This window comes from Brassica oleracea, chromosome C3 (genome assembly GCF_000695525.1).
Source record: "Brassica oleracea var. oleracea cultivar TO1000 chromosome C3, BOL, whole genome shotgun sequence".
Classification (NCBI taxonomy): domain Eukaryota; kingdom Viridiplantae; phylum Streptophyta; class Magnoliopsida; order Brassicales; family Brassicaceae; genus Brassica; species Brassica oleracea.
The window spans coordinates 35905051-35925538 of record NC_027750.1 but is presented as its reverse complement, the minus strand read 5'-3'; the positions used below and the strand labels follow the sequence as shown (position 1 = coordinate 35925538).

The following is a 20488-nucleotide window of genomic DNA, read 5'->3' as shown; positions in this document are numbered from 1 at the left end:
TGATTTTCGCCGCTTCGAGTTTCCAACTTCTTTTCCTCTCTTTTTTTTCTTTGAGAATCAACTTTTCCATTTTTTAAATTGGTGTAATTAGCTTCATATAGGAACATTACTGGACCAAATATTTGATTCATTGGTTTTGCTTAATCTCAAGTTCAGTGTATATTTTCTAGAAAATCCAGTGTATTTTCCCAAGTTCAGTGTATTCTAAAGAAGTTTATGTTCCTAGTCACAGAAATTTATCAGAAAATTATTTATTATACATGTAAAAATGCATCTGGTTAATATTGGTATGACTGACTATATGATCTATCTATTTATACAAAACATTTGGTATATTATGGAAAACAAAATTTTATAGATTTATAACACCAGTCTGATATGATATATAGATGAACTTTTTATGCTTTAGGTTAACTAGTAAACATGCAAACTAGACATTTCAAAACATGCAAATTAGACATTTCAAATCCATATGCTTTAGCTTAGTAAATGTTGACATCTTTATATATAAAGTTGACTTGTGTGATGCACACAGCCTTCCACGTCAGCAAGGAGGAAGGGGCGTTTTTGGACACGTGTCGCTCACGAAACCAATGATTTATGTGTAATCCGGTCTTATTCTAACTGGACTTTTATTAAATTTTGTTAGTAAGCCCAATGTTATGTCAAGCCCCGTATTATTACGTATCTTCTTCCTCTCAAGCTTGCGACTTCCGCGACCAATTTCCAGAAACTTCAATCGACATTACGATCTCCATAACGTCTGAGCCTTCCATTAATACATACTTAACTCTGAGTTTTTGCATGATTAACCCATCCCTCCCACGGCATTCAATCGACCTCTTTAATCTAAGTTTAAGATGATTTTGTTTATTTCTGTTCGTGACCTTTGCGATTTCTCCATCTTCCTCCACTCACTTCATCTGTTATTGACATCATAATTCCTCTTCGATCCCCATTCTCTCTATAGAAAGCCAGATGGAAGTGAAAAAAACCTAACAAACTAGGGAATTAAGATTCACTGAATGAGCACTACAAAAATTTGGCTTCAAGCGATCTCAGGGATCCAAACCGGAAAACAAAATAGCATAGCTATTCGAGCAAAGATTGTGTCTCTTCTCCCTTGTCCATGGTCAAATCGCTCCTCCAAAAGCCGAATCGTTAGTTTGTCTCTACTCCCTAATTTTCATCTCGAGTCCTCAATTTTCAAATAACTACATATATTCTGCTCTGTTTTTTTTTTCTTGCAGGAAGGATTCGTCTTAACCAAAAGGTAAATAGAAAACCCATATTCACTTTGTTTCGATTTTGTATTACCTTTCCTACCAATGAATTTATGCTAATTGAATATGTTAATTAGCTTTTGAACTTCATGTTTCAGCTTTACGATAGCACCTTTATTTTGCTTAAACTATTTGTTTCACTGATCAACCAGAGTTTTAGCTGTGAGTTGTGTGCATTTATATGGTTCGCAGATGTTTTCTTCTAATGTATGAAAGTAGATTTTGGAGGCGTGTAACATGTGAGTCAGTCTCCACGTCAATCTAACCGTGGCAATGAGCAGACATGTGCCTCAAATGCTCTTGCTCTTTTTATATAATCTGTTTCTATATATGCTGAAGAAAGATTTTTTAAAAATTAGTTACCTTTCTCCTGTCTAAATTTCTATTAAGCATTGTATTCTTATGGGTTTGGATGACTGACAATCACGCACTCAATGAATTCTGCAGGTATTCTTGTGGGTGTGCAGTTCCTTCGACGTGCAAAGATTACGGGAAGAAAATCACGGCTGGTCTTATCTTTTCAAGCCATTGGACGCAGCACTCCGGCAACTGCGTTCTGACCGAGGTTAGCTCTTGAGCTTGGGATTCATTACTTGAACGTAATTTCTATAGTCTTGAGTTGGGTGTTTTGTGTTTATAACCAGCTCCAGTTATGGTAATTGTGAAAGTGCATTGCTTTAGTGTTCTTTTCTGCTCCCTACATGCCTTACATCTTACATAATCTTTGTTTCAAGAACAATGATGCACGTGGTGAAGATCTTGAGGCTGGTGGTGGCGGTATCTACCATTAGGATTTCTCTTTTGTTGGCAAACTCATACATGGTTGGTGAGTCAACGAGCCTGCTGATTTGTCTTATTTTTGCTACTTATTGTTCTCAACCAGCTAATATTGTTTAGATGTAACCATGTTTTGGTTTGCACCAGATAGCGATATGCTTCGTAGTGTCTATTAATGGTTGGAATGGAATCGGGATACTATAGTTTCCTACTTGTTCTCAAGAAGCAATTCTCTTGCAGCATGTACTTCAGTACTCTCTTAATAGAAAGTTTATGGCAAATATGGAAGAATTCAAATGCAAAAGCTAGAAAACCATTAAGTCATTACCTCTCTGCAAATGTAGAAGTCAAAACAAATGCAACTATTAAATATTACTAAGTACGAATTTATTAATAATTGTTTTTTTCAATTCTGTTAACTATTCTATATTTTTCATTTTCTATAGTTTAGCTCACATATATTGACAAAATACTTAGTACCCATAAACTTTATATAATTTTTAAATATTTTTATACAATAATTTGACACAATTTTCTGTTAACGTACAATAATTCAGCAAAAATACATAATAAATTTAAAATAAATTAATTGCAACAAAAAAACTTTTGACACAAAAAATAAGAAAAATATTTACAATATTGTTTCCCAGGTTTTATCAAATCCACACAAAAGTGAATCCCAGCCAAAGCTTAGAAAAATTAATAAAAAGAAAAAGAAAACAACAATAAACTATTATTACATAATCAAAACATTTTTTTTGAAAAACATTTTTTGAAAAATAAAATAATAACTATAATAAAGAAATATTGATAATTTCTTGACAATCTATAACTTTGACCTGTGACAAATAATATTTTAGAAAAAATACATAATATAATAAACAGAAAAATTAATAAAAACCAAAAGAAGATAAATTCATTATAACATTGCTTTACATGTTTTATAAAATCCGCATCAATAAGAATAAAAATGGAATCACATGAAAAAGTTCATTTGGTCAAAAAAACCGAGTTAAAAAAAATTAATAAGATAAAAGATGGATAACCATATTTAAAGATTATTATATATTCAAAATATACAATATAAAATAATAAATAGTAAAATAGTAAAAATAAAATATAACTCAAAGCATATAAATTTTAAGAATAAAAATATAAAATTCATAAGAACAAAAAGGAAGAAATGACTATCAAACCATTGACCATCAATCCAATTACTTTTCTAACAAAGTATAACGATTTTATGACAAAATGTTTATCCGCTGGAAACTTAGAAATTCATTATGTAAAAAGCTTTCAAGAATATTTTGAAAAAAACAACTCCGTCATCGGCTTCCATCATCTACAAACATCAGTAGACGGTTGTACCTAGATGCAGTTTACGTATACACTATAACAATGATGTACAAAGGTGAAAAAATGTAAGTGAAACCTACATTGATAAAATTTGTTGGACGCATGACTATAATCTCGGAGATCAATGCTAGAGTCGTATTAAGAAATCATTGCATGGAGTATTAGTTAAAAGAAAACTTAAGTGTTACTCAATCACTTTACAAACAATGAATGGTACAATATAATGTCACCCAAACAACATCAACAAGAGATACAAGAACAGTTATGTCTAGATGCGAATGATTAAATTCATCTACTTTAACTGATATGTGGTGAATCTCTTTTTATTGCTTGACATTTGAACAATCGCAACTACTTTTATGTATTTCAACAATAAAATTATTTGTATTATGTTGGCCACAAATATACAAATATTATTACTCTTTTATAATTAATTTTTGTCTAACTTTCTTTTCTCAAACATATACACTACATAAAATAAACATTTATACAATACACTAAAAACTCAATAGTTTAACCGAAAAACAAACAAATATCTATCAAGAAAAATTTATACAACTCCAAAAGAATAATTCCACCACATTATTACAATTCAGTTCCTAAGGCACCAATAACAACACGTCACATCCTTTCTACAAAATCCAAAAAAAAACAAACAAATAACATATGTGATTAGCGCAAATGGCAAACAATCCGCGCGTAGCAAACACATGTATTTACGTGTTTTTCCTTTTGGAACATCAACTTTGTTTTATGTTTAAGTTCAACTATATTTAATTTGGTGCAAGTCAGCTATTTATTCGATTTTTATTGAATCGATCAATGAATACCACCTACACTCATGTCTCTCGATCAAAAAATAATTTTAAATTCATTAGAGAATAAAACATACGAACCCGGCGCGTAGCGCTGGAATACCACTAGTAACATATAAACCACTAGGGTTGGGCGAGACATACTTTACTTGTGATCTAGATTATTATTTTTTTAAATGATTTTATGGTTTGTATTTTAGGTTTGCATTCGTAAGAAATGTGTATGACAATGATTTTTGTCTTTAGAAAAATTTAGGTGAAAATGGATTATTTATGATAAAATCTATTTTGCTTGTTAATTTTAGGAATTCTCTTAATCTACGATATAAGTGGATGGTAATGGAGTATCTGAAAGGTAAAGAAAAAACAAATAATGTAGATCTTTGTAAAGAAACATGAATTCAAATTCTTAGGAATTTTCTTTATCATGTGTTGTGTGATATATGGAGCATGTGTTTACCATTCTTTAGCAGAAGAAATGTTCCGCTCAAGATGAATGTAACAGTCACCAAAATCTATCTAAAAATCATATGGCTGCAAAAGAGGAAAAGATTCAGATAGTTCTTACTTATGGAAACGCACAAATAAACATTCCAAAGTTTTTACTCACGTGTAAACAATGATCTTCATTCCATAAATTGAAGAAACTGGAAGAGAATATAATTAGAAAAGATCATTAGAGTTAATACAATAGTTGAAAGTTGAGAAACATGTGGGAAGATGATGAGCTTGCAGGCAGGGGCGGAGCTAGATAAAAAATTTGTGGGGGGCAAAATAAAATTATGCATAGAACTAAGGATAGGTTTGTTAGAAGATAGGGGGACAAATTGAAAACTAGTCAATATTTTACACTGAATCTTTAAAATGAGTTGGGGGCAGCTGCCCCCCTGTTATTCAATGTGGCTCTGCCACTGCTTGCAGGAGTTATACAGAAGCTCGCCTTTGAAAACTTAAAAACATTACAAAGAATGCAGATTTGTGACTTACCGAGACCAAGAAATATCAAGGTAAGCATAATGATTTAAACTATGATAGGCGCCACCCTCCTGCAGTAAAGAAGATGACCTGTTAAAGTCACTGGTTTTCAAAATATTGATATATGGCTTCTATAACAGATAGAATGTTAGGGTTTTTCTTACTTGGAGAAAATTAAAATCAAGTTTTAAAATATTTAAAATATAAATATATTTATTTAACCAAATTAAATAATTTTACTATTGTTGAAACCATTTTGAAATAATTTATTTATACTGTTAAAAATTACAATTGGTTTAAGTTGAAAATGTTTAATTGTTTATTATAAATATTTATATACTATTTGTTTCAAATAATAAGAGTAAGAGATATGAAAATTTTCATAAACTTTAAAGGATTGTGATAATGTATCAATTTATGTTTGTTTCAATTGATGTTGTGGCTTCATAAAAAAGATAGATTGTTTTTTTATTCCAAAGAAAAACGTGTAAAACTTCATTTGTAATATTATATTTTGACATTTTCGAGTAGGATGTAAATTTTAAATGTTAATTTTGAAATATAAGAATACTTTATTTATTTGTAAATCTGATTTCCTAAATATAATCAGAAAATCCATCCAAGCATAATATAGTGTGCTATAAGTGGAAGTAAACCGGGAAATGGGGTTTAAGCCACTCGCAAACTTTACACAATACAAAACCCATTGGTGACATTAATGGCCCATTAGTTGATCAGTTTATGTTTGTAATCAGAGCATTTGTCCTCTCAATCTTAACGCTGTGGTTATGATCAACTTCCAACTTTCTCCGTCACAGACCATCAAGTAATCAACTTTTGGTCGCCGAGTCTCTAGTGGGAGGGACTGACCTGGGAATCCATCGGGCTTGCACTTATAGTCGGTACCCTCAACAGCCGCACAATCCACTTCATCTCCGACGCCGGCGGCGAACAAACCCTAATTTGCCGTCTTGTTGCAGCGATTCACTGCTTACTGCCTCTCTTTCACAGCAATGCCCTAGCCGCAACGATTTCCGCAACCGCAGCCGTCATATCTTTGTATCTCCGCTCTCGTCCCTGCCCGAAGACAACGAACACACCGTTAGCGATAAGTGACGTGGTGGTTGTTTAGAATGGCGTCGGTTCCATCACCAACTCAAACAAAAAGTTTATCTGAAAATTCTAACTGTGACGGCATAGCCAGGATTTTCTCAAAATCTCCATTTCATTAAAAACAATTACCTTTTGTCAGTGAATATCATGGCGACGCCGATGAGTTCACTGCCTTTTTGACGCGCTGGAAGAAGAAGGGTCACTACTTTTTGATAGCAACGACCATATTTCAATCGAGAGAGCAGAACTTGAGAAAATATCATTGCGGTAAACATAAATTCAGAGGAAGAAACAGTGAAAACAAGATGAAGTGGTGAGAATTATGGAAATCGGCTTCCATATTTATAGATACAATTCCTAGAATTTCAAAGGCGGTGGTGTTGAATAATTAAATGCTAAATAGGTTTGGGTTCATATATATGAAACTTTATTAGATAGATTGAATAAGACGTTTCAATGGCGTCGAACAAATTGTGGAAGCTAGGGCATGCGAGGCAGCAAGGGGATAATGATGATGATACGGGTTTGCCAACAATTGGCCCAGTAAATGCAGTAGCCCAATATCAGTATTGAAAAAAAATGTATGAATTGGATCATCTTAAATTAAAAGCCCATATACAATCAAAAAGCAACGAAACCTATTTATAATCGAACAGGTGAAGCGCTGCGTTTTCCGAGAGATGGGACACGTGTCGACACAGAAAACTTCGACTTTCTGACCTGTCTGCTGAGGTGGTGCATTCAGGAAGGAGAAAACTCTCTTTTATATATATAGATATCTAACTTTTAATGCTTTTGACTTTGGTAAACGTTGTTGCGGTACCTAATAGTCAAATCCATATCTAATTCAATCCGTAACTAGAAAAACTGATCGTACAATCAGTGTGAGAAGGAAAAAACTAAACAAAATTGCTAAACCCAATGACTTGGGTTGAGACTGTATTTTGGCCCAGAAACTCTTCGGTCTTTAAAAACAGTCTATCTATATATATATAAAATAGACTTTTCGATCTTCTTATCACATGTGGAAGGGGAGTTTGTTGACATGTGTCCTCTTTTTTTTTGTCTTTTTATATTTTAGATCATTCTTCTTTTAGATTATTGCAATTTAGTTCACTATTTTCTAATTATACACTATCTAATCCTTCTCACACTAACCATTATCATTTGAAGTTTGATAATCTATTTTAATCTATTTTATTGTTCAAAAAGTTGCAAAACGAATAAAGAAATAAGTCAAAAAATATAAATGTATTTTAAATATATAATTTATTCACAGCTCAAAATAACATAAACTTTTGCTATTTTATTATCTTTTACTATTTTCTATTATTTCATTTACAACTATATATTTATCTTAACATTAATCAAACTAAAGCAGAACACATAATCTAAATATAAAATCTTCATAATCACAGAGAAAAAAATGCCAAAGTAACACTAGGTCCAGAGCTCAAAGGCGATCAAGAACGAAAACTAACTTACCCCACTTTATCATAGAGTGTATTTGCCAGAACAATCAAAAGTCAGTAAAATGTAGAAAAATAATCTTGAGATAAAGCAATCTCTCAAACACAAATGAGTGTGATCAAGGACCAATGCAAAGAACCAAGAAAACGGGTTAGAGGAAGAATACATAACGAACGATAAGCACAACCACCAGCTAAGAGGTAAGAAGCACCTCACAAACTAAACAAGCACAAACAAGATGCCTATACCGGTGAAGAACTACAAAGCTCTGGATAGAAAGGACCAAAGCTCCAATAGACTAATACTGCACACTTATACTAAGGGAAGCAAGGGAAGAAGAGAACAACATGAGTGAGGGAGAACGGAAGCCAACCCCCGAGAAACATGAGCCCAGACTTGAGACCAGAAACAATCTTCCAATTATACAGAGCATACTCGAAGGAGAACACTATCCAAACCTGGAGTGGCAAATATGGCGAAAGGGAGAGTCACAGAGACGCAAGCAGCGATGAAAGCTGCAACGAGACAATGGAACATTGATGGAAGGATAGACAAAACGAAATCATCAAATCGTGGAACCGTCCTCGAGCTATAGAAGTCAGATCACCAAAAACCATATCTTGAAAACCAAGATGAGAAGAGAGTATCGATGGTAAGCCAACGATGAGGAAAACAACTTCAAAGACGACTAAACTCTGACCCAATCCAAAGAGATGCAGTTCCTAACATCAACTGAAATCTAAGGAAGAAGAGGAGCATCCAATATTGAATGGAGCAGCCTAAAACGACGCGAGAAACAACCGCACAACTGGGAACTCCTAAACTCGATCTACAACAAATACCAGAAATCTCAAGGTGAAGAAGGTGATAAAGAACAAGAGCAGGATGTGAGTCTTTTTCGGTGATGATGAGAAACACCGCATACCAGAAAGGTAAATAAAATACATAGATGTTGAAGGCTCAATGTCCAAATATGGGAAAAAGGCAAAAACATCTTGAAAGTTATAATGTTCGAAAATATGAAAAAAATAAAAGACAATTTTGATGTTGAAACCGTTAATCTTAAAATCAACAAATGCATAAATGCAAAGTTATTGAAATTCAATATATTTTTACATCAGAGAGGCTCACTTTACTACTAACAAATACTATACACACAAAACACATTATTGAAAAAACAAAGACAAAATATATTAACATATCACTATTACTACTACATAACACAATAAGAAATACCAAATAAAGTTCTTAACAAATGAAAATAATCACGTAATTACATTATCTAAAAATTCATATTTTTAACAACAATAGAACAATATCAAGAGGACACCTCGTGGTAATACAATGTTTAGAAAAAAAAAAGGAAGGCTTCTTTGTGGCTGTGATAACGAGATGATGTGTCATAAAACAACCAATCAAAACACTAGAGCATCTGCATCACTCATCTAATCTCATGCCACGTGTCAATTTCGTATCCACCCCTTTATTTACACTTGTTGCCACTCCTCTGCTTCCTCCTCCTCCACAGCCTCTAAACCTCACTCTCTTTGCTTCGTCTTCCTCTTCTTACCTTCTACGCAGGTTTGTAATCTGCAAAATCACCTTTCAATGGCGATTTCTTCCTCTTCTTCTCCCTCGTCTCTCCTCTTACCGAACATCAGTTTCCATTCCACAACCACTCGTTCCGTTTCAATCCCCGGAATCTTCCTGCCTAGAAATCGCTTGAGACACAGTCACACTCTCCCGCTTCGAATCAGAGCTTCCAGAGACGATAATGTCGCAGTCGAAGATCGTGAAAACGCAGTGATCAACGGTAACGGAAGCGTACGTCTGAACGGCAACGGAGCTGCGAGAAAATCCATCAACGGAGATTTAAACGGAAACGTCCCTTTAAACGGCAACGGTAGTTTGGTGAAGTACGTTAACGGAAGCGTAACGGAGGAAGTCTCGAAGAAGAGAGAAGAAGAAAAGAGGCAGAAGAGAGTAGAAGACATCGGTCAAGAGGATGCTTGGTTTAAGAAAACTCAACAGAAACAACAAGTCGAGGTAAATCACCACTTTTTTAAAAAAAAAGTTACTTTCTTTTTCAATCCAAAGCCGTTTCTTGTTCTAATGATTCCATTACATGAACACACAGGTTTCTGTTGCACCTGGTGGTCGATGGAGTAGGTTCAAGACTTACTCGACCATACAAAGAACATTGGAGATTTGGGGGTTTGTTATAACGTTTATCTTCAGGACATGGTTGAGCGGTCAGAAGTTTTCATACAAAGGTTGTTACTTTACTTTTAGTATTTGTTTATTGTAAAAGAAGATTCTCATTTGCTTTTTTGTATTTGCAGGGGGAATGACTGAGGAGAAGAAGGTTTTGAGAAGGAAGGTTTTGGCTAAGTGGTTGAAGGAAAACATATTGAGGTTAGGTCCTACGTTCATTAAAATTGGGCAGCAGTTCTCTTCCAGAGTGGACATTCTTCCTCAAGAATACGTTGATCAATTGTCTGAACTTCAGGTTTGATCTCGTATTGAATGGCTTGTCTTCTGTGTTGCATCCATTTTAAAGTTTTTTTGGTGTCTTATGTTTGCAGGATCAAGTTCCTCCTTTCTCTTCTGCTACGGCTTTATCAATTGTTGAAGAGGAGCTTGGAGCATCTGTTGATGACATTTTCGACCGTTTTGATTATGAACCTATAGCTGCTGCTAGTCTTGGTAAGAGTCCTTTGTGGTAATCTTCTTTTAATGATGCTGTCTTGTCTGCAAGAAAGTGATAGTAATAATGAATGTTTTCTTCTTGATAAGTACAGGCCAAGTTCACCGTGCAAGATTGAAGGGTCAAGAGGTTGTCATTAAAGTACAGAGACCCGGTCTCAAGGATCTCTTTGATATTGATCTTAAAAACTTGAGGGTTAGTGTCTCTAGCCATGCTTGATATTGAGTTATTTGCATGTTTCAAGCGCTTTTTTCTCATGGTTTGCTTCTGCTGATTTTTTTGGCTTTTTGTTATGATTTTATGTAAGGTGATTGCTGAGTATCTCCAAAAGGTGGATCCAAAATCAGATGGTGCAAAGAGGGATTGGGTTGCAATTTATGATGAATGTGCCAGTGTATTGTACCAGGTATCGCGATGTAGTTTTTTTTTTAGCATAGAGGCTTAGTTGAATTTTCTCTACTTGCTTCAGTTTGAAGTGATCTCTAACTAGTAAGACCAATGTGCTATATTTGTAGGAAATTGATTACACAAAGGAAGCAGCTAATTCGGAACTGTTTGCTAATAACTTCAAAAACTTAGAATATGTAAAGGTTCCATCCATCTACTGGGAGTACACCACGCCTCAGGTAATATTATTACCTATGAACATTATTACTTCGTCATATACAATGCCTTAAAGCTCGAATGCAATACCCAGGTCCTGACAATGGAGTATGTCCCTGGAATTAAAATTAACAAAATACAAGCCTTAGATCAGTTAGGTGTTGATCGAAAAAGGTTTGTATTTTCTTACACCTTGTTCCCGGACTTGAATATTTTTCTTTGTTGTTCATTTATAACTTGGTACAATGCAGGCTAGGGAGATATGCTGTTGAATCTTACCTGGAGCAGATCTTGTCTCATGGATTCTTTCATGCCGACCCTGTAAGTCTCTTCCGTCATTTTCTTTTCCCTTAAGTGCCAATGACTCTTTGTTTGGTGTACCAATGCAAAAAAAGTCTGCAATCTAATATGTATTTGTGTCTTTCTGAAGCACCCTGGGAACATTGCTGTTGATGATGTCAACGGCGGGCGGCTGATTTTTTACGACTTTGGAATGATGGGAAGGTACTACAACAAGACTCTGTTACTATGGTGAAGAGATATGATCTCCTTTATCATTACTTGTTTGACTGATGATCCTACACAATTGGTTTATTCATGGTTCTTACAGTATCAGCCCAAATATTAGAGAAGGTTTATTGGAAGCATTCTATGGTGTTTATGAGAAGGACCCCGATAAGGTACACTCTCTACTGTGTTCTCAGTTTCAATCTTCTACATCCATGCCGCCTTGTAGGTCCTGCACATACATACATGATACATATATATATATAAATTAACCTTCTTGTGGCAGGTCATTCAAGCAATGGTTCAAATGGGTGTGCTTGTACCTACTGGAGATTTGACATCGATCAGAAGAACAGCACTGTTTTTTCTCAACAGGTGATTTAATTGATTCTTGTACCTACCTTTATGTTTGCATCCTTGGTTTCTCTGAAGTATTTGTGCATTATAGACGCCAGTAGTCTTTTTCTGATGATATCAATTAGCTGGATTTTATCACAGTTTCGAAGAGCGGCTTGCTGCACAAAGAAAAGAGAAAGAAGAACTAGCAGCAGCAGAAGAGCTTGGGTTCAAGAAGCCACTAACCAAAGAGGAAAAGCAAGAGAAAAAGAAGCAACGGTTAGCTGCAATCGGAGAAGACTTATTAGCCATTTCAGCTGACCAACCGTTCCGGTTCCCTGCCACATTCACATTTGTTGTTAGAGCCTTTTCAGGTTTGTAGATATCCTTTTCATGCCTTTTTGCTCAAACTTAACAAAGTGTATTAGTGGTTACTTACTCTCTCTTTCCCTGTAGTATTGGATGGCATCGGCAAAGGTCTAGATCCTCGCTTTGATATAACGGAGATTGCAAAACCGTGAGTCGACTACACACATTATACTAAAATATTCTTGTTGATTTTTGAAGAGTACTCATGTACTTTTGTTCTCCAGCTATGCTTTGGAATTGCTACGGTTCCGGGAAGCTGGAGTAGAAGTTTTAGTGAAGGTGATAATAGCAAGGCTTATCTTGACTCCCCATATATGCTCTTATTGCATAGCTTTATAATCATATTCAATCAAATAAAACTATTGTAGGACCTGAGGAAGAGATGGGACAGACAATCACAAGCATTCTACAATGTATTTAGACAAGCTGATAGAGTTGAAAAGCTAGCTGTAATCATCCAACGACTTGTAAGACACTAGACAGATCCACCCGCCACAAAACTTCAAGCTACATGAATTGTTTTCTCCATCTAGAGAGTTCTACAATGTTTTCTTTGCTATGCCTATTTTCCGCAGGAGCAAGGTGATTTGAAGCTTAGAGTCCGAGCATTGGAGTCTGAGAGGGCGTTTCAACGTGTAGCAGCTGTTCAAAAAACAGTAGGAAGTGTAAGTAGAACTTTTGCATTCTCATGTCGTTTTCTTACATCTTCAAGTTGGTTTCTTTTTCCTCTTTTGTTTGTTTAATCCAATGTGTCACCCCAACAGGCTGTTGCTGCAGGAAGCTTAGTCAATCTCGCAACGATTTTGTATCTGAATTCTTTAAAAGTAAGTTGTTACTCATCAACCCTGGTCTCTTTTCCTAACCTTTAACCTTTGTCTGCACAATTTTATTAACATTCGTGTGTTCCTTCATGTTGTCAGACACCAGCTACTATAGCATACACAGTATGTGCTTTCTTCAGCCTCCAGGTTCTGATTGGGGTTATAAAAGTCAAAAAGTTCGACCAACGTGAAAAACTGATCACTGGGACAGCTTAAAAGAAATCTTGTTTGGTATGTTTAATGCTTCCTCAGCTCTTGTGTTTTACATTGTTGGATTAAGATTCTCAGCCTTTTTTGCCGTTTAACTTGTACAGATATATTAAAAAACTTCTTCTTCAGTCTCCATAAAATCTTTTGTGCTAAAGCCACAAAGATTTCTCCCATAAAGCTTTCCATAGGAGTGATGATGATCTCTTTGTTCTGCCATAGAAAAATTCTTATGGAAGCTTTAGAGGCTAGATATGTTAAAACCAGTGAACGACCAGACTCTATATCTCTCTCTTTTTATTTCTTTCTGAAAGTTTTTGATTATTGGGCATTTTATCAACAGAGCCACTTGTAATGGTGTGTAGAGATGTAGACCATAGGTCAACTTTTTCGTCAAAATATATGTATATATACCCTTACCTGCCTCAGTATATGTGTGTTCAGTACATTATACAAACGTGTTAGTGGTGGGCCGTGTGGCAATAAACCTGAACCAGACCAAAATGGCAAAATCTCGAAAAACCAAAATGTAAACATTGGTAAACCAAAAAAAAAGAACATTGGTGAAAGTCTGGATTGTCATTGCTGCTTGACAAGGATGTTTGGTAAAAAAAACATTTATGTTTGTTACATTTGTGTGTCGTCAATTGAATGCGTTCATTGATTGATTAAAAAATTTAAATGGTTGTTACACAGTTATAGTATAAGAACTCAATAAACAGCGATGAAACTGCATGTGACGAGGATGCTGAGCTGAACCAAATAGCATATTTTATTATGATTTATTCTTAGGTTCACCTAGTGAATCTCTAACTCCACTAGCCAATAGGATTTTGTTATTTCGTATTCGATATCTTAAAAAAAAAACTAAATATTGTTAAATTATATTATATTTTTAAAATAAAAAGATAAAAAATTAAATAAAAAAAAGTAGTAGGTATAAAAAAAAAATTTTAAAAAACATCGTCAGCGAAACACTAAACCGTAAATCCTAAACCCTTAGGTAAACCCTAAACCCCTAGGTAAACCTTAAACCCTTGGATAAATCCTAAATTTTAAATCTAAAACACTAAATACTAAAACACTCAATGGTTTAGGGTTTAGTGTTTTAGTGTTTTAGTGTTTAATGTTTTTATTTAGAGTTTATGATTTATCAAATGATTTAAGGTTTATCCAAGAATTTAGGATTTACCAAGGTTTTAGAATTTAGTTTAGTGTTTTGCTGAAGACGTTAAAAATATTTTTTTAAAGAAATGTTTTTTGTAACTACTATTATTTTTTATTTATTTTAAAAATATAATATAACTTGACAATATTTTATTTCATTTTCTAAAAGATATCAAATATGAAATAATGAAATCTTATTGGATGGTGAACCTATAGGGAGTGAACACAAAAGTAATTTTTTTATTATTCATTAGTCTCTATGTTGAAGTAAATGCTTTTTTGTTAAAGTAGTTTTTAAAATATTACGATTATTATTTGTTTGACAAGTCGTGGAGATTGGTATTCCTTAGGTTTAGGAAGCAAAAAGATCCACTTTCCCCATTTACCTTTTGTTTAGGACTAATTTAGTCATTGTGATTATTGATTCTCTTACGTGTTTTTGTATATTATAATGACGTAAAGAAAACAAAAGAAGGAAAGATATATTTTTAGTTAAAAAAGAGGAAAGATATATTTTTGGGTTCAAAAAAAGGAAAGAAATATTTTTAAAAACATTATGAACAAGGAAGGTGGAATAGGTGGGGGAATGTGGCCCAAAATTATAAATTCGTTTAAAAAAAAAAGAAAAATAATAATCGAAGAATTTAGCGCTTCTTTCTTTTAAATACTTCCACAAGTGGTTTTTCATCTTTTCTCATCTTCATCTCTTCTTCAGGTCTCACTCCTCTCATCTCCCCCTTCCTTCTGATTTCTCCCCGCTTTAACCATGGCTCCAAAGCGTAAGGTTCCTTCTACTGAGGTTGATATCTCCGGTCCCACCTCAACTAGGCCGAAGAGAAGTCCCAAGGCGCCGGTGGAAGTTGCCGCTGAGCCGAAACGTTACCGACCTACGTTCAAGGTAGAGTTGGTGGTGGACTCCGAGAAGGATCCGTCCTGGGTTCTAGATGAGCCGATTGCTGATTCGGAGGCTAGGACTACGTGGCCCGAGAGGTATCAAGTCATCCAGGTATGCTCAGATCTATACATTTACTCTTTCTTTAAACTTCTGAAACTGATGAAATTTTATATTTTCTGTAGAAGAAGGAAGTTGTACCTTTACCAAAGAAGAAAAAGAAAAAGTAAATTCTCGAATCCTTTTGCTTCTAGTGGCTGGTTAGCTTTAGAGATCTATGTGTAACTTAACTCCATTCAATTTTTGTTAGGTATGTTGAGGAAGAGGAGATTTTCCTTGCGCGACGCCATTTTCGACGGGCCATCCTTGATGAATCCATCACATACAACCTCTTCGATGATGCTCATGTGCAGGTTAATCTCTAAACAACCTCAACGATGACGAGCTGTACATTTACATCCATCATTACATTCTTCAGTCTCAGAACTTGTTATCAATTAAACTGTGCCCTAACTAATTAAGGATGAGATCTTATTTAAACAATAGCTTAATTAATTGATTGTTATATAAACTAATCATGCATTGACTGAACCTCTTTAAGTCTTCTGTTATAAAGGATTATCACTTTGTGCAATGCTTTGATTTAGAGTTCGCTATTTTATATTAAACATAATCATTTTTTTTTTGTTCAGTCTGACGAGGACGAAAAGCCTTTCATTTGCAAGATCGTCGAAATCTTTGAAGGATCTGATGGCAAAATGTACTTTACTGCTCAATGGTTTTACCGTGCGTGTGATACCGTAAGCATTAGAACCTATTACTTTCGAGCATTTAATATTCTAAATGCTGAATCATCTGATTTTGTCATTTTCTTAACTTTTAGGCGATCCAAAAGCACGAAGAAATGATCGATGACAAACGTGTTTTTATCTCGGACATAAAAGATGTAAACTCAATGGGCGTTCTTCTCAACAAATTGAAGATTCTGATGATCCCATTAACGGTACGTTCTTATTTCAAGTATAGCCTCTTGTCATGCACCGTGCATTTTTCTCCATTGATTTCATTAACATTTGCTTTCTTTTCTGATGCTAGGAAAATACTGAAGTGACTGAAAGCTGTGATTACTACTGCAACATGAAATATCGCCTGCCTTTTTCAACACTTGAAGCTTTGCAATCAAGTCAGTGTATTACGCCTAATCAACGAACGGATGCTACAATGTTAGACTTGTATTGTGGGTGTGGAGCCATGTCAACTGGCCTATGCATGGGAGCTCAGCTGTCAGGGCTTAATCTTGTCACGGTGAGGCATTTTTTTTCATGCTATTATAATGAGTTAGTAACTTATCATTGTTTAGTTAGCATCTCTTTGATGTTTAACCTTTTGTTTTTTTTTTTTTTTTATGATTTCTCAAGAAATGGGCTGTTGACACAAGCAAGTATGCTGTTCAAAGCATAAAGTATAACCACCCGGAAACAGAAGTACGTTCTTTTTTATTATTTCTCCTTTATTGTCTTTTTTTTTTGCCTTTGTCTTCTGTGTTTATGTTCAGTTGGTCAATTCGCTGTTTAGGTGAGAAACGAGTCCGCAGAAGATTTTCTGTATCTGCTCAAGGAGTGGGAGAAATTATGCATTCATTTCTCTTTGATCGAATCTGCGGATTCAGAAAAATACGAAAACCTTTATGGGATGTCCGCTGTGGAAGAGGTTGAAGATGGCAGCGATGAGAGTGATGTCAAAGACGGTGGAGAGGTTTTTGAAGTTGAAAAGATTGTTGGTATTAAGAAAGAGGAAGGAGGTGGACTCCATCTGAAGGTATTGTTAAATGTTTCACATCTTACCATCTGATTAAAACCTCACAATCAAAAATTTCTTTGGTGTTTTTGGTATAATAGGTCCGGTGGGAGAACTATGGGCCTTCCCATGACACATGGGAACCTATTGAAAATCTTAGGTGAGTAAAAAATAGTAAACTTGTAGCAGTTGTTTGCAATCAAATGATATTCTTCAATGGGTTGTTAACGTCTCTGAATTTGTTTGTGAACAGCAATTGCCGTAAGAAAATTAAAGAGTTCGTTGTGCATGGATTTAAAACAAGCATCCTTCCATTACCGGTAAGTAACTAGTTTTAACTTTATCTGAATCTTATTTGTATTTTTCTGCTTAATTACTTATTTGTGTGACACTTATGCCTAATTAATTTCAGGGAGGTGTTGATGTTGTTTGTGGAGGTCCTCCATGCCAAGGAATTAGCGGTTACAACAGATTCAGGAACACAAAAGAGCCGCTAAAAGATAAAAAGAACGAGCAGCTTCTTGAATACATGAAAATTGTGGAGTTTCTGAAGCCCAAGTATGTTCTGATGGAGAATGTGGTAGATATGCTTAGGTTTGTTGATGGCTTTCTTGCGCGCTATGCTGTGGGACGGCTTGTCCAAATGAATTATCAGACAAGAATGGGTATGATGGCGGCAGGGTCGTATGGCCTTGCTCAGTTCCGCAGGCGGTTCTTCTTATGGGGTGCAATGTCTAGCGAGGTAATGCTTTACTTCTTTGCTTGGTATCAATGAATAGATGAACCAATTAATTTGTTGTTTCTTTTTGTTTGTTTCAGAGGCTTCCTCAGTTCCCACTTCCAACTCATGATGTTGTCAATAGAGGAAATGTTCCTGTAAACTTTGATGTAAGCGTTATATATTTAATACTGTTCAATGTAGCTAGCAAATTCTTAATAATTATCGTTTATTCAATGAGCTCGGCTTATGATTGATGCAGAGAAACGTAGTGGCTTATGAACAAAAAGACACTGTGAAGTTGGCAAAGAAAATCTTACTCTCAGATGTCATTACCGACCTTCCAGTTGTAAGTCTTGATGTGTGGTTATCTTAACTAAACAGTAGCTATAAACACTCTTGGGGATGTTCCTGATTTATTAATGTTTATGATTTTAGGTTGCAAACAGTGAAAGGAGGGCGGAGATGGCATATGTCAAAGATCCTCAGACGCCATTTCAACGATTTATCAGATCGACGCAACAAGGTAATTAGATTCATATTCATTTCAACAAACATAGATATGATAACCAGCGGGGTTGGTCTGGTGGTGTTGAGAGAGCTTCGGCCTCAATACGCATCCGGGTTCGAACCGCTGGCCAGGCAATTGGGGTATCTAATTCCCTATAGTACCAAATGGTCCGCCTCGCGCCGAGGGGTTGGCCCCTGGGGGTGGAAGTCCCTCCAGGTTAATCAAAAAAAAAAAAAAACCTTATCAACTAACTTAAAGACATGATACACATCCTAAATTATTTCGTTATGAACATAAGAAGATTCATGCTACGAACATAGAAGCCAAAATAATAAAATGATAAGTATGGAGGAAACATAACTGTTTTGCAGATTTATTCATTAGCGAACGAATAGAGTTATTTATACTAACTGTATAATTATCTAAATAGTTTTTAGAATAAAAATCTAATTTACACACAAATATTAATTTTCCTAATAATTACAATGAAATTAAAACTTGAGATTCTCTCCCTTTTTTCAACAGGAATGTTTGCTTCACCTCAAGATTCCAAGTCAAACTCAACAAACGATGTGTTGTACGATCACCATCCTTTGAATCTTAACAAAGATGATTATCAACGTGTCTGTAGGATCCCCAAGAAGAAGGTACATCATCTTCACACCTATTGATCACTTTTTTTTTTCTTTTCATTTCTTTGCCCTTTGTTTTTGTTTCTTGGGCTGCACTCAATTTTATCCCAACACAACTTTTTTTTTTGTATTAGGGAGCGAATTTCAGGGACTTACCTGGTGTAACTGTTAATGGTTATAATAGAGTTGAATTGGATCCTAAAATCCCCAGGATCTATCTTGAATCCAGTAACCCGTTGGTAATACTTGATCATCTCGTTTCTTTCTGTCTTCTTTATCAATCTCTCTCTCTCTCTCTTCATTGCCTGTTAAGAGACATTGTCTTGTGCCTATTCAAACAGATTCCAGAATACGCCATAAAATTTGTCAACGGAAGATCAACGAAGTGAGTCCTGGATTTCCCCAGTCATTCTTCTTCTCTGAAGTTTCTGAATTTTTTTTTATTTTGTTAAATTCACCTGAACCATTTTGCTTTTGCAGACCCTTTGGACGGCTTTGGTGGGATGAAACTGTCCCAACTGTTATCGGAAGAGCCGAGCCACACAATCATGTTAGTCTTTCTTTCAATCTTGAGACCCTCTCAGGAGAATGAATAAACTCATTAATTCATCTGAAATGGTGTATAGCTGTAAGAACAGCTCCAAGACTACATGCTGTATTCGAATTGCATAGATTTTTGCTGGGCTGTGCAATCTAATATAATTTTAAAATGGTATTCACTGTGAATGTTGCTTGATATTATTACAGGTCATCATCCACCCAAGCCAAGACCGTGTCTTGACTGTGCGAGAGAACGCGAGGCTCCAGGGCTTCCCTGATTATTATAGACTATTTGGCCCTACCAAGGAAAAGTAAGTCACTGTCCTGATTACTATAAGACTCTTTGTTACTAGAATTCTCCCATATTTTTTGAAAGAAGTAAATCTTATGTATCTGTAACGTTTGTTAGGTACAAACAAGTTGGGAATGCGGTTGCAGTACCAGTTGCTAGTGCACTTGGATTCGCATTAGGACAAGCTTTCCAAGGCCACACAAGTGGTAATGATCCACTTTTCACTCTGCCCGAAGGTTTTCCAAAACCAACCTTCTGAAACGTAGGAACATTAGTAAGAAGAGATTCAGCTTCTTTTTCCTGTCATCAACCAGATTATGTTGAGTTATTGTTCATCGTCCATTTATCTAGGCTACTATCTCTATCCATCAAAAATTCATTTGGATAGAGACTTGCAGTTGTGACTTAGTTAAAACAATTTTTAAAACGTTTGTCGTTTGATTTTACTCTTTCATTAAACATTTTTATGAAACATATTTTGGTTTCCTTTTCAAAAAAAAAAAACATATTTTGGTTTAATTCCGATTCTTGTAAATTCTATGTTCTTTTTGCCAAATTCTTATGATGGAGATAGGGGTGGGCAAAAAGCTCGACCCGAAG

The 20488-nt window shown here is 35.1% G+C and overlaps 2 protein-coding genes across 2 annotated transcripts; both read left to right on the top strand.

Annotated features, from left to right (window-relative positions):
• The first annotated feature begins 9300 nt into the window (after positions 1-9300).
• On the top strand, positions 9301-13770 carry LOC106335484 (uncharacterized protein sll1770). The gene is made up of 20 exons (XM_013774017.1): positions 9301-9835; positions 9927-10062; positions 10132-10298; positions 10375-10495; positions 10591-10691; positions 10804-10902; positions 11012-11122; positions 11194-11273; positions 11351-11420; positions 11530-11603; positions 11710-11779; positions 11893-11981; positions 12105-12316; positions 12399-12459; positions 12536-12590; positions 12680-12778; positions 12887-12976; positions 13076-13135; positions 13232-13363; positions 13447-13770. The coding sequence occupies exons 1-19, from the start codon at positions 9398-9400 to the stop codon at positions 13346-13348; spliced, it is 2250 nt and encodes a 749-aa protein (XP_013629471.1). The 5' UTR covers positions 9301-9397; the 3' UTR covers positions 13349-13363; positions 13447-13770.
• A 1436-nt stretch (positions 13771-15206) lies between these two features.
• On the top strand, positions 15207-20311 carry LOC106335189 (DNA (cytosine-5)-methyltransferase CMT3). Its single transcript, XM_013773638.1, has 20 exons — positions 15207-15512; positions 15584-15624; positions 15709-15811; positions 16091-16198; positions 16282-16401; positions 16494-16703; positions 16817-16882; positions 16974-17216; positions 17297-17355; positions 17449-17515; positions 17608-17937; positions 18015-18083; positions 18176-18262; positions 18352-18439; positions 18950-19071; positions 19191-19295; positions 19398-19441; positions 19537-19606; positions 19804-19907; positions 20006-20311. Exons 1-20 carry the CDS (start codon positions 15273-15275, stop codon positions 20145-20147), a joined length of 2418 nt encoding a protein of 805 aa, XP_013629092.1. The 5' UTR covers positions 15207-15272; the 3' UTR covers positions 20148-20311.
• The last annotated feature ends 177 nt before the right edge of the window (positions 20312-20488 follow it).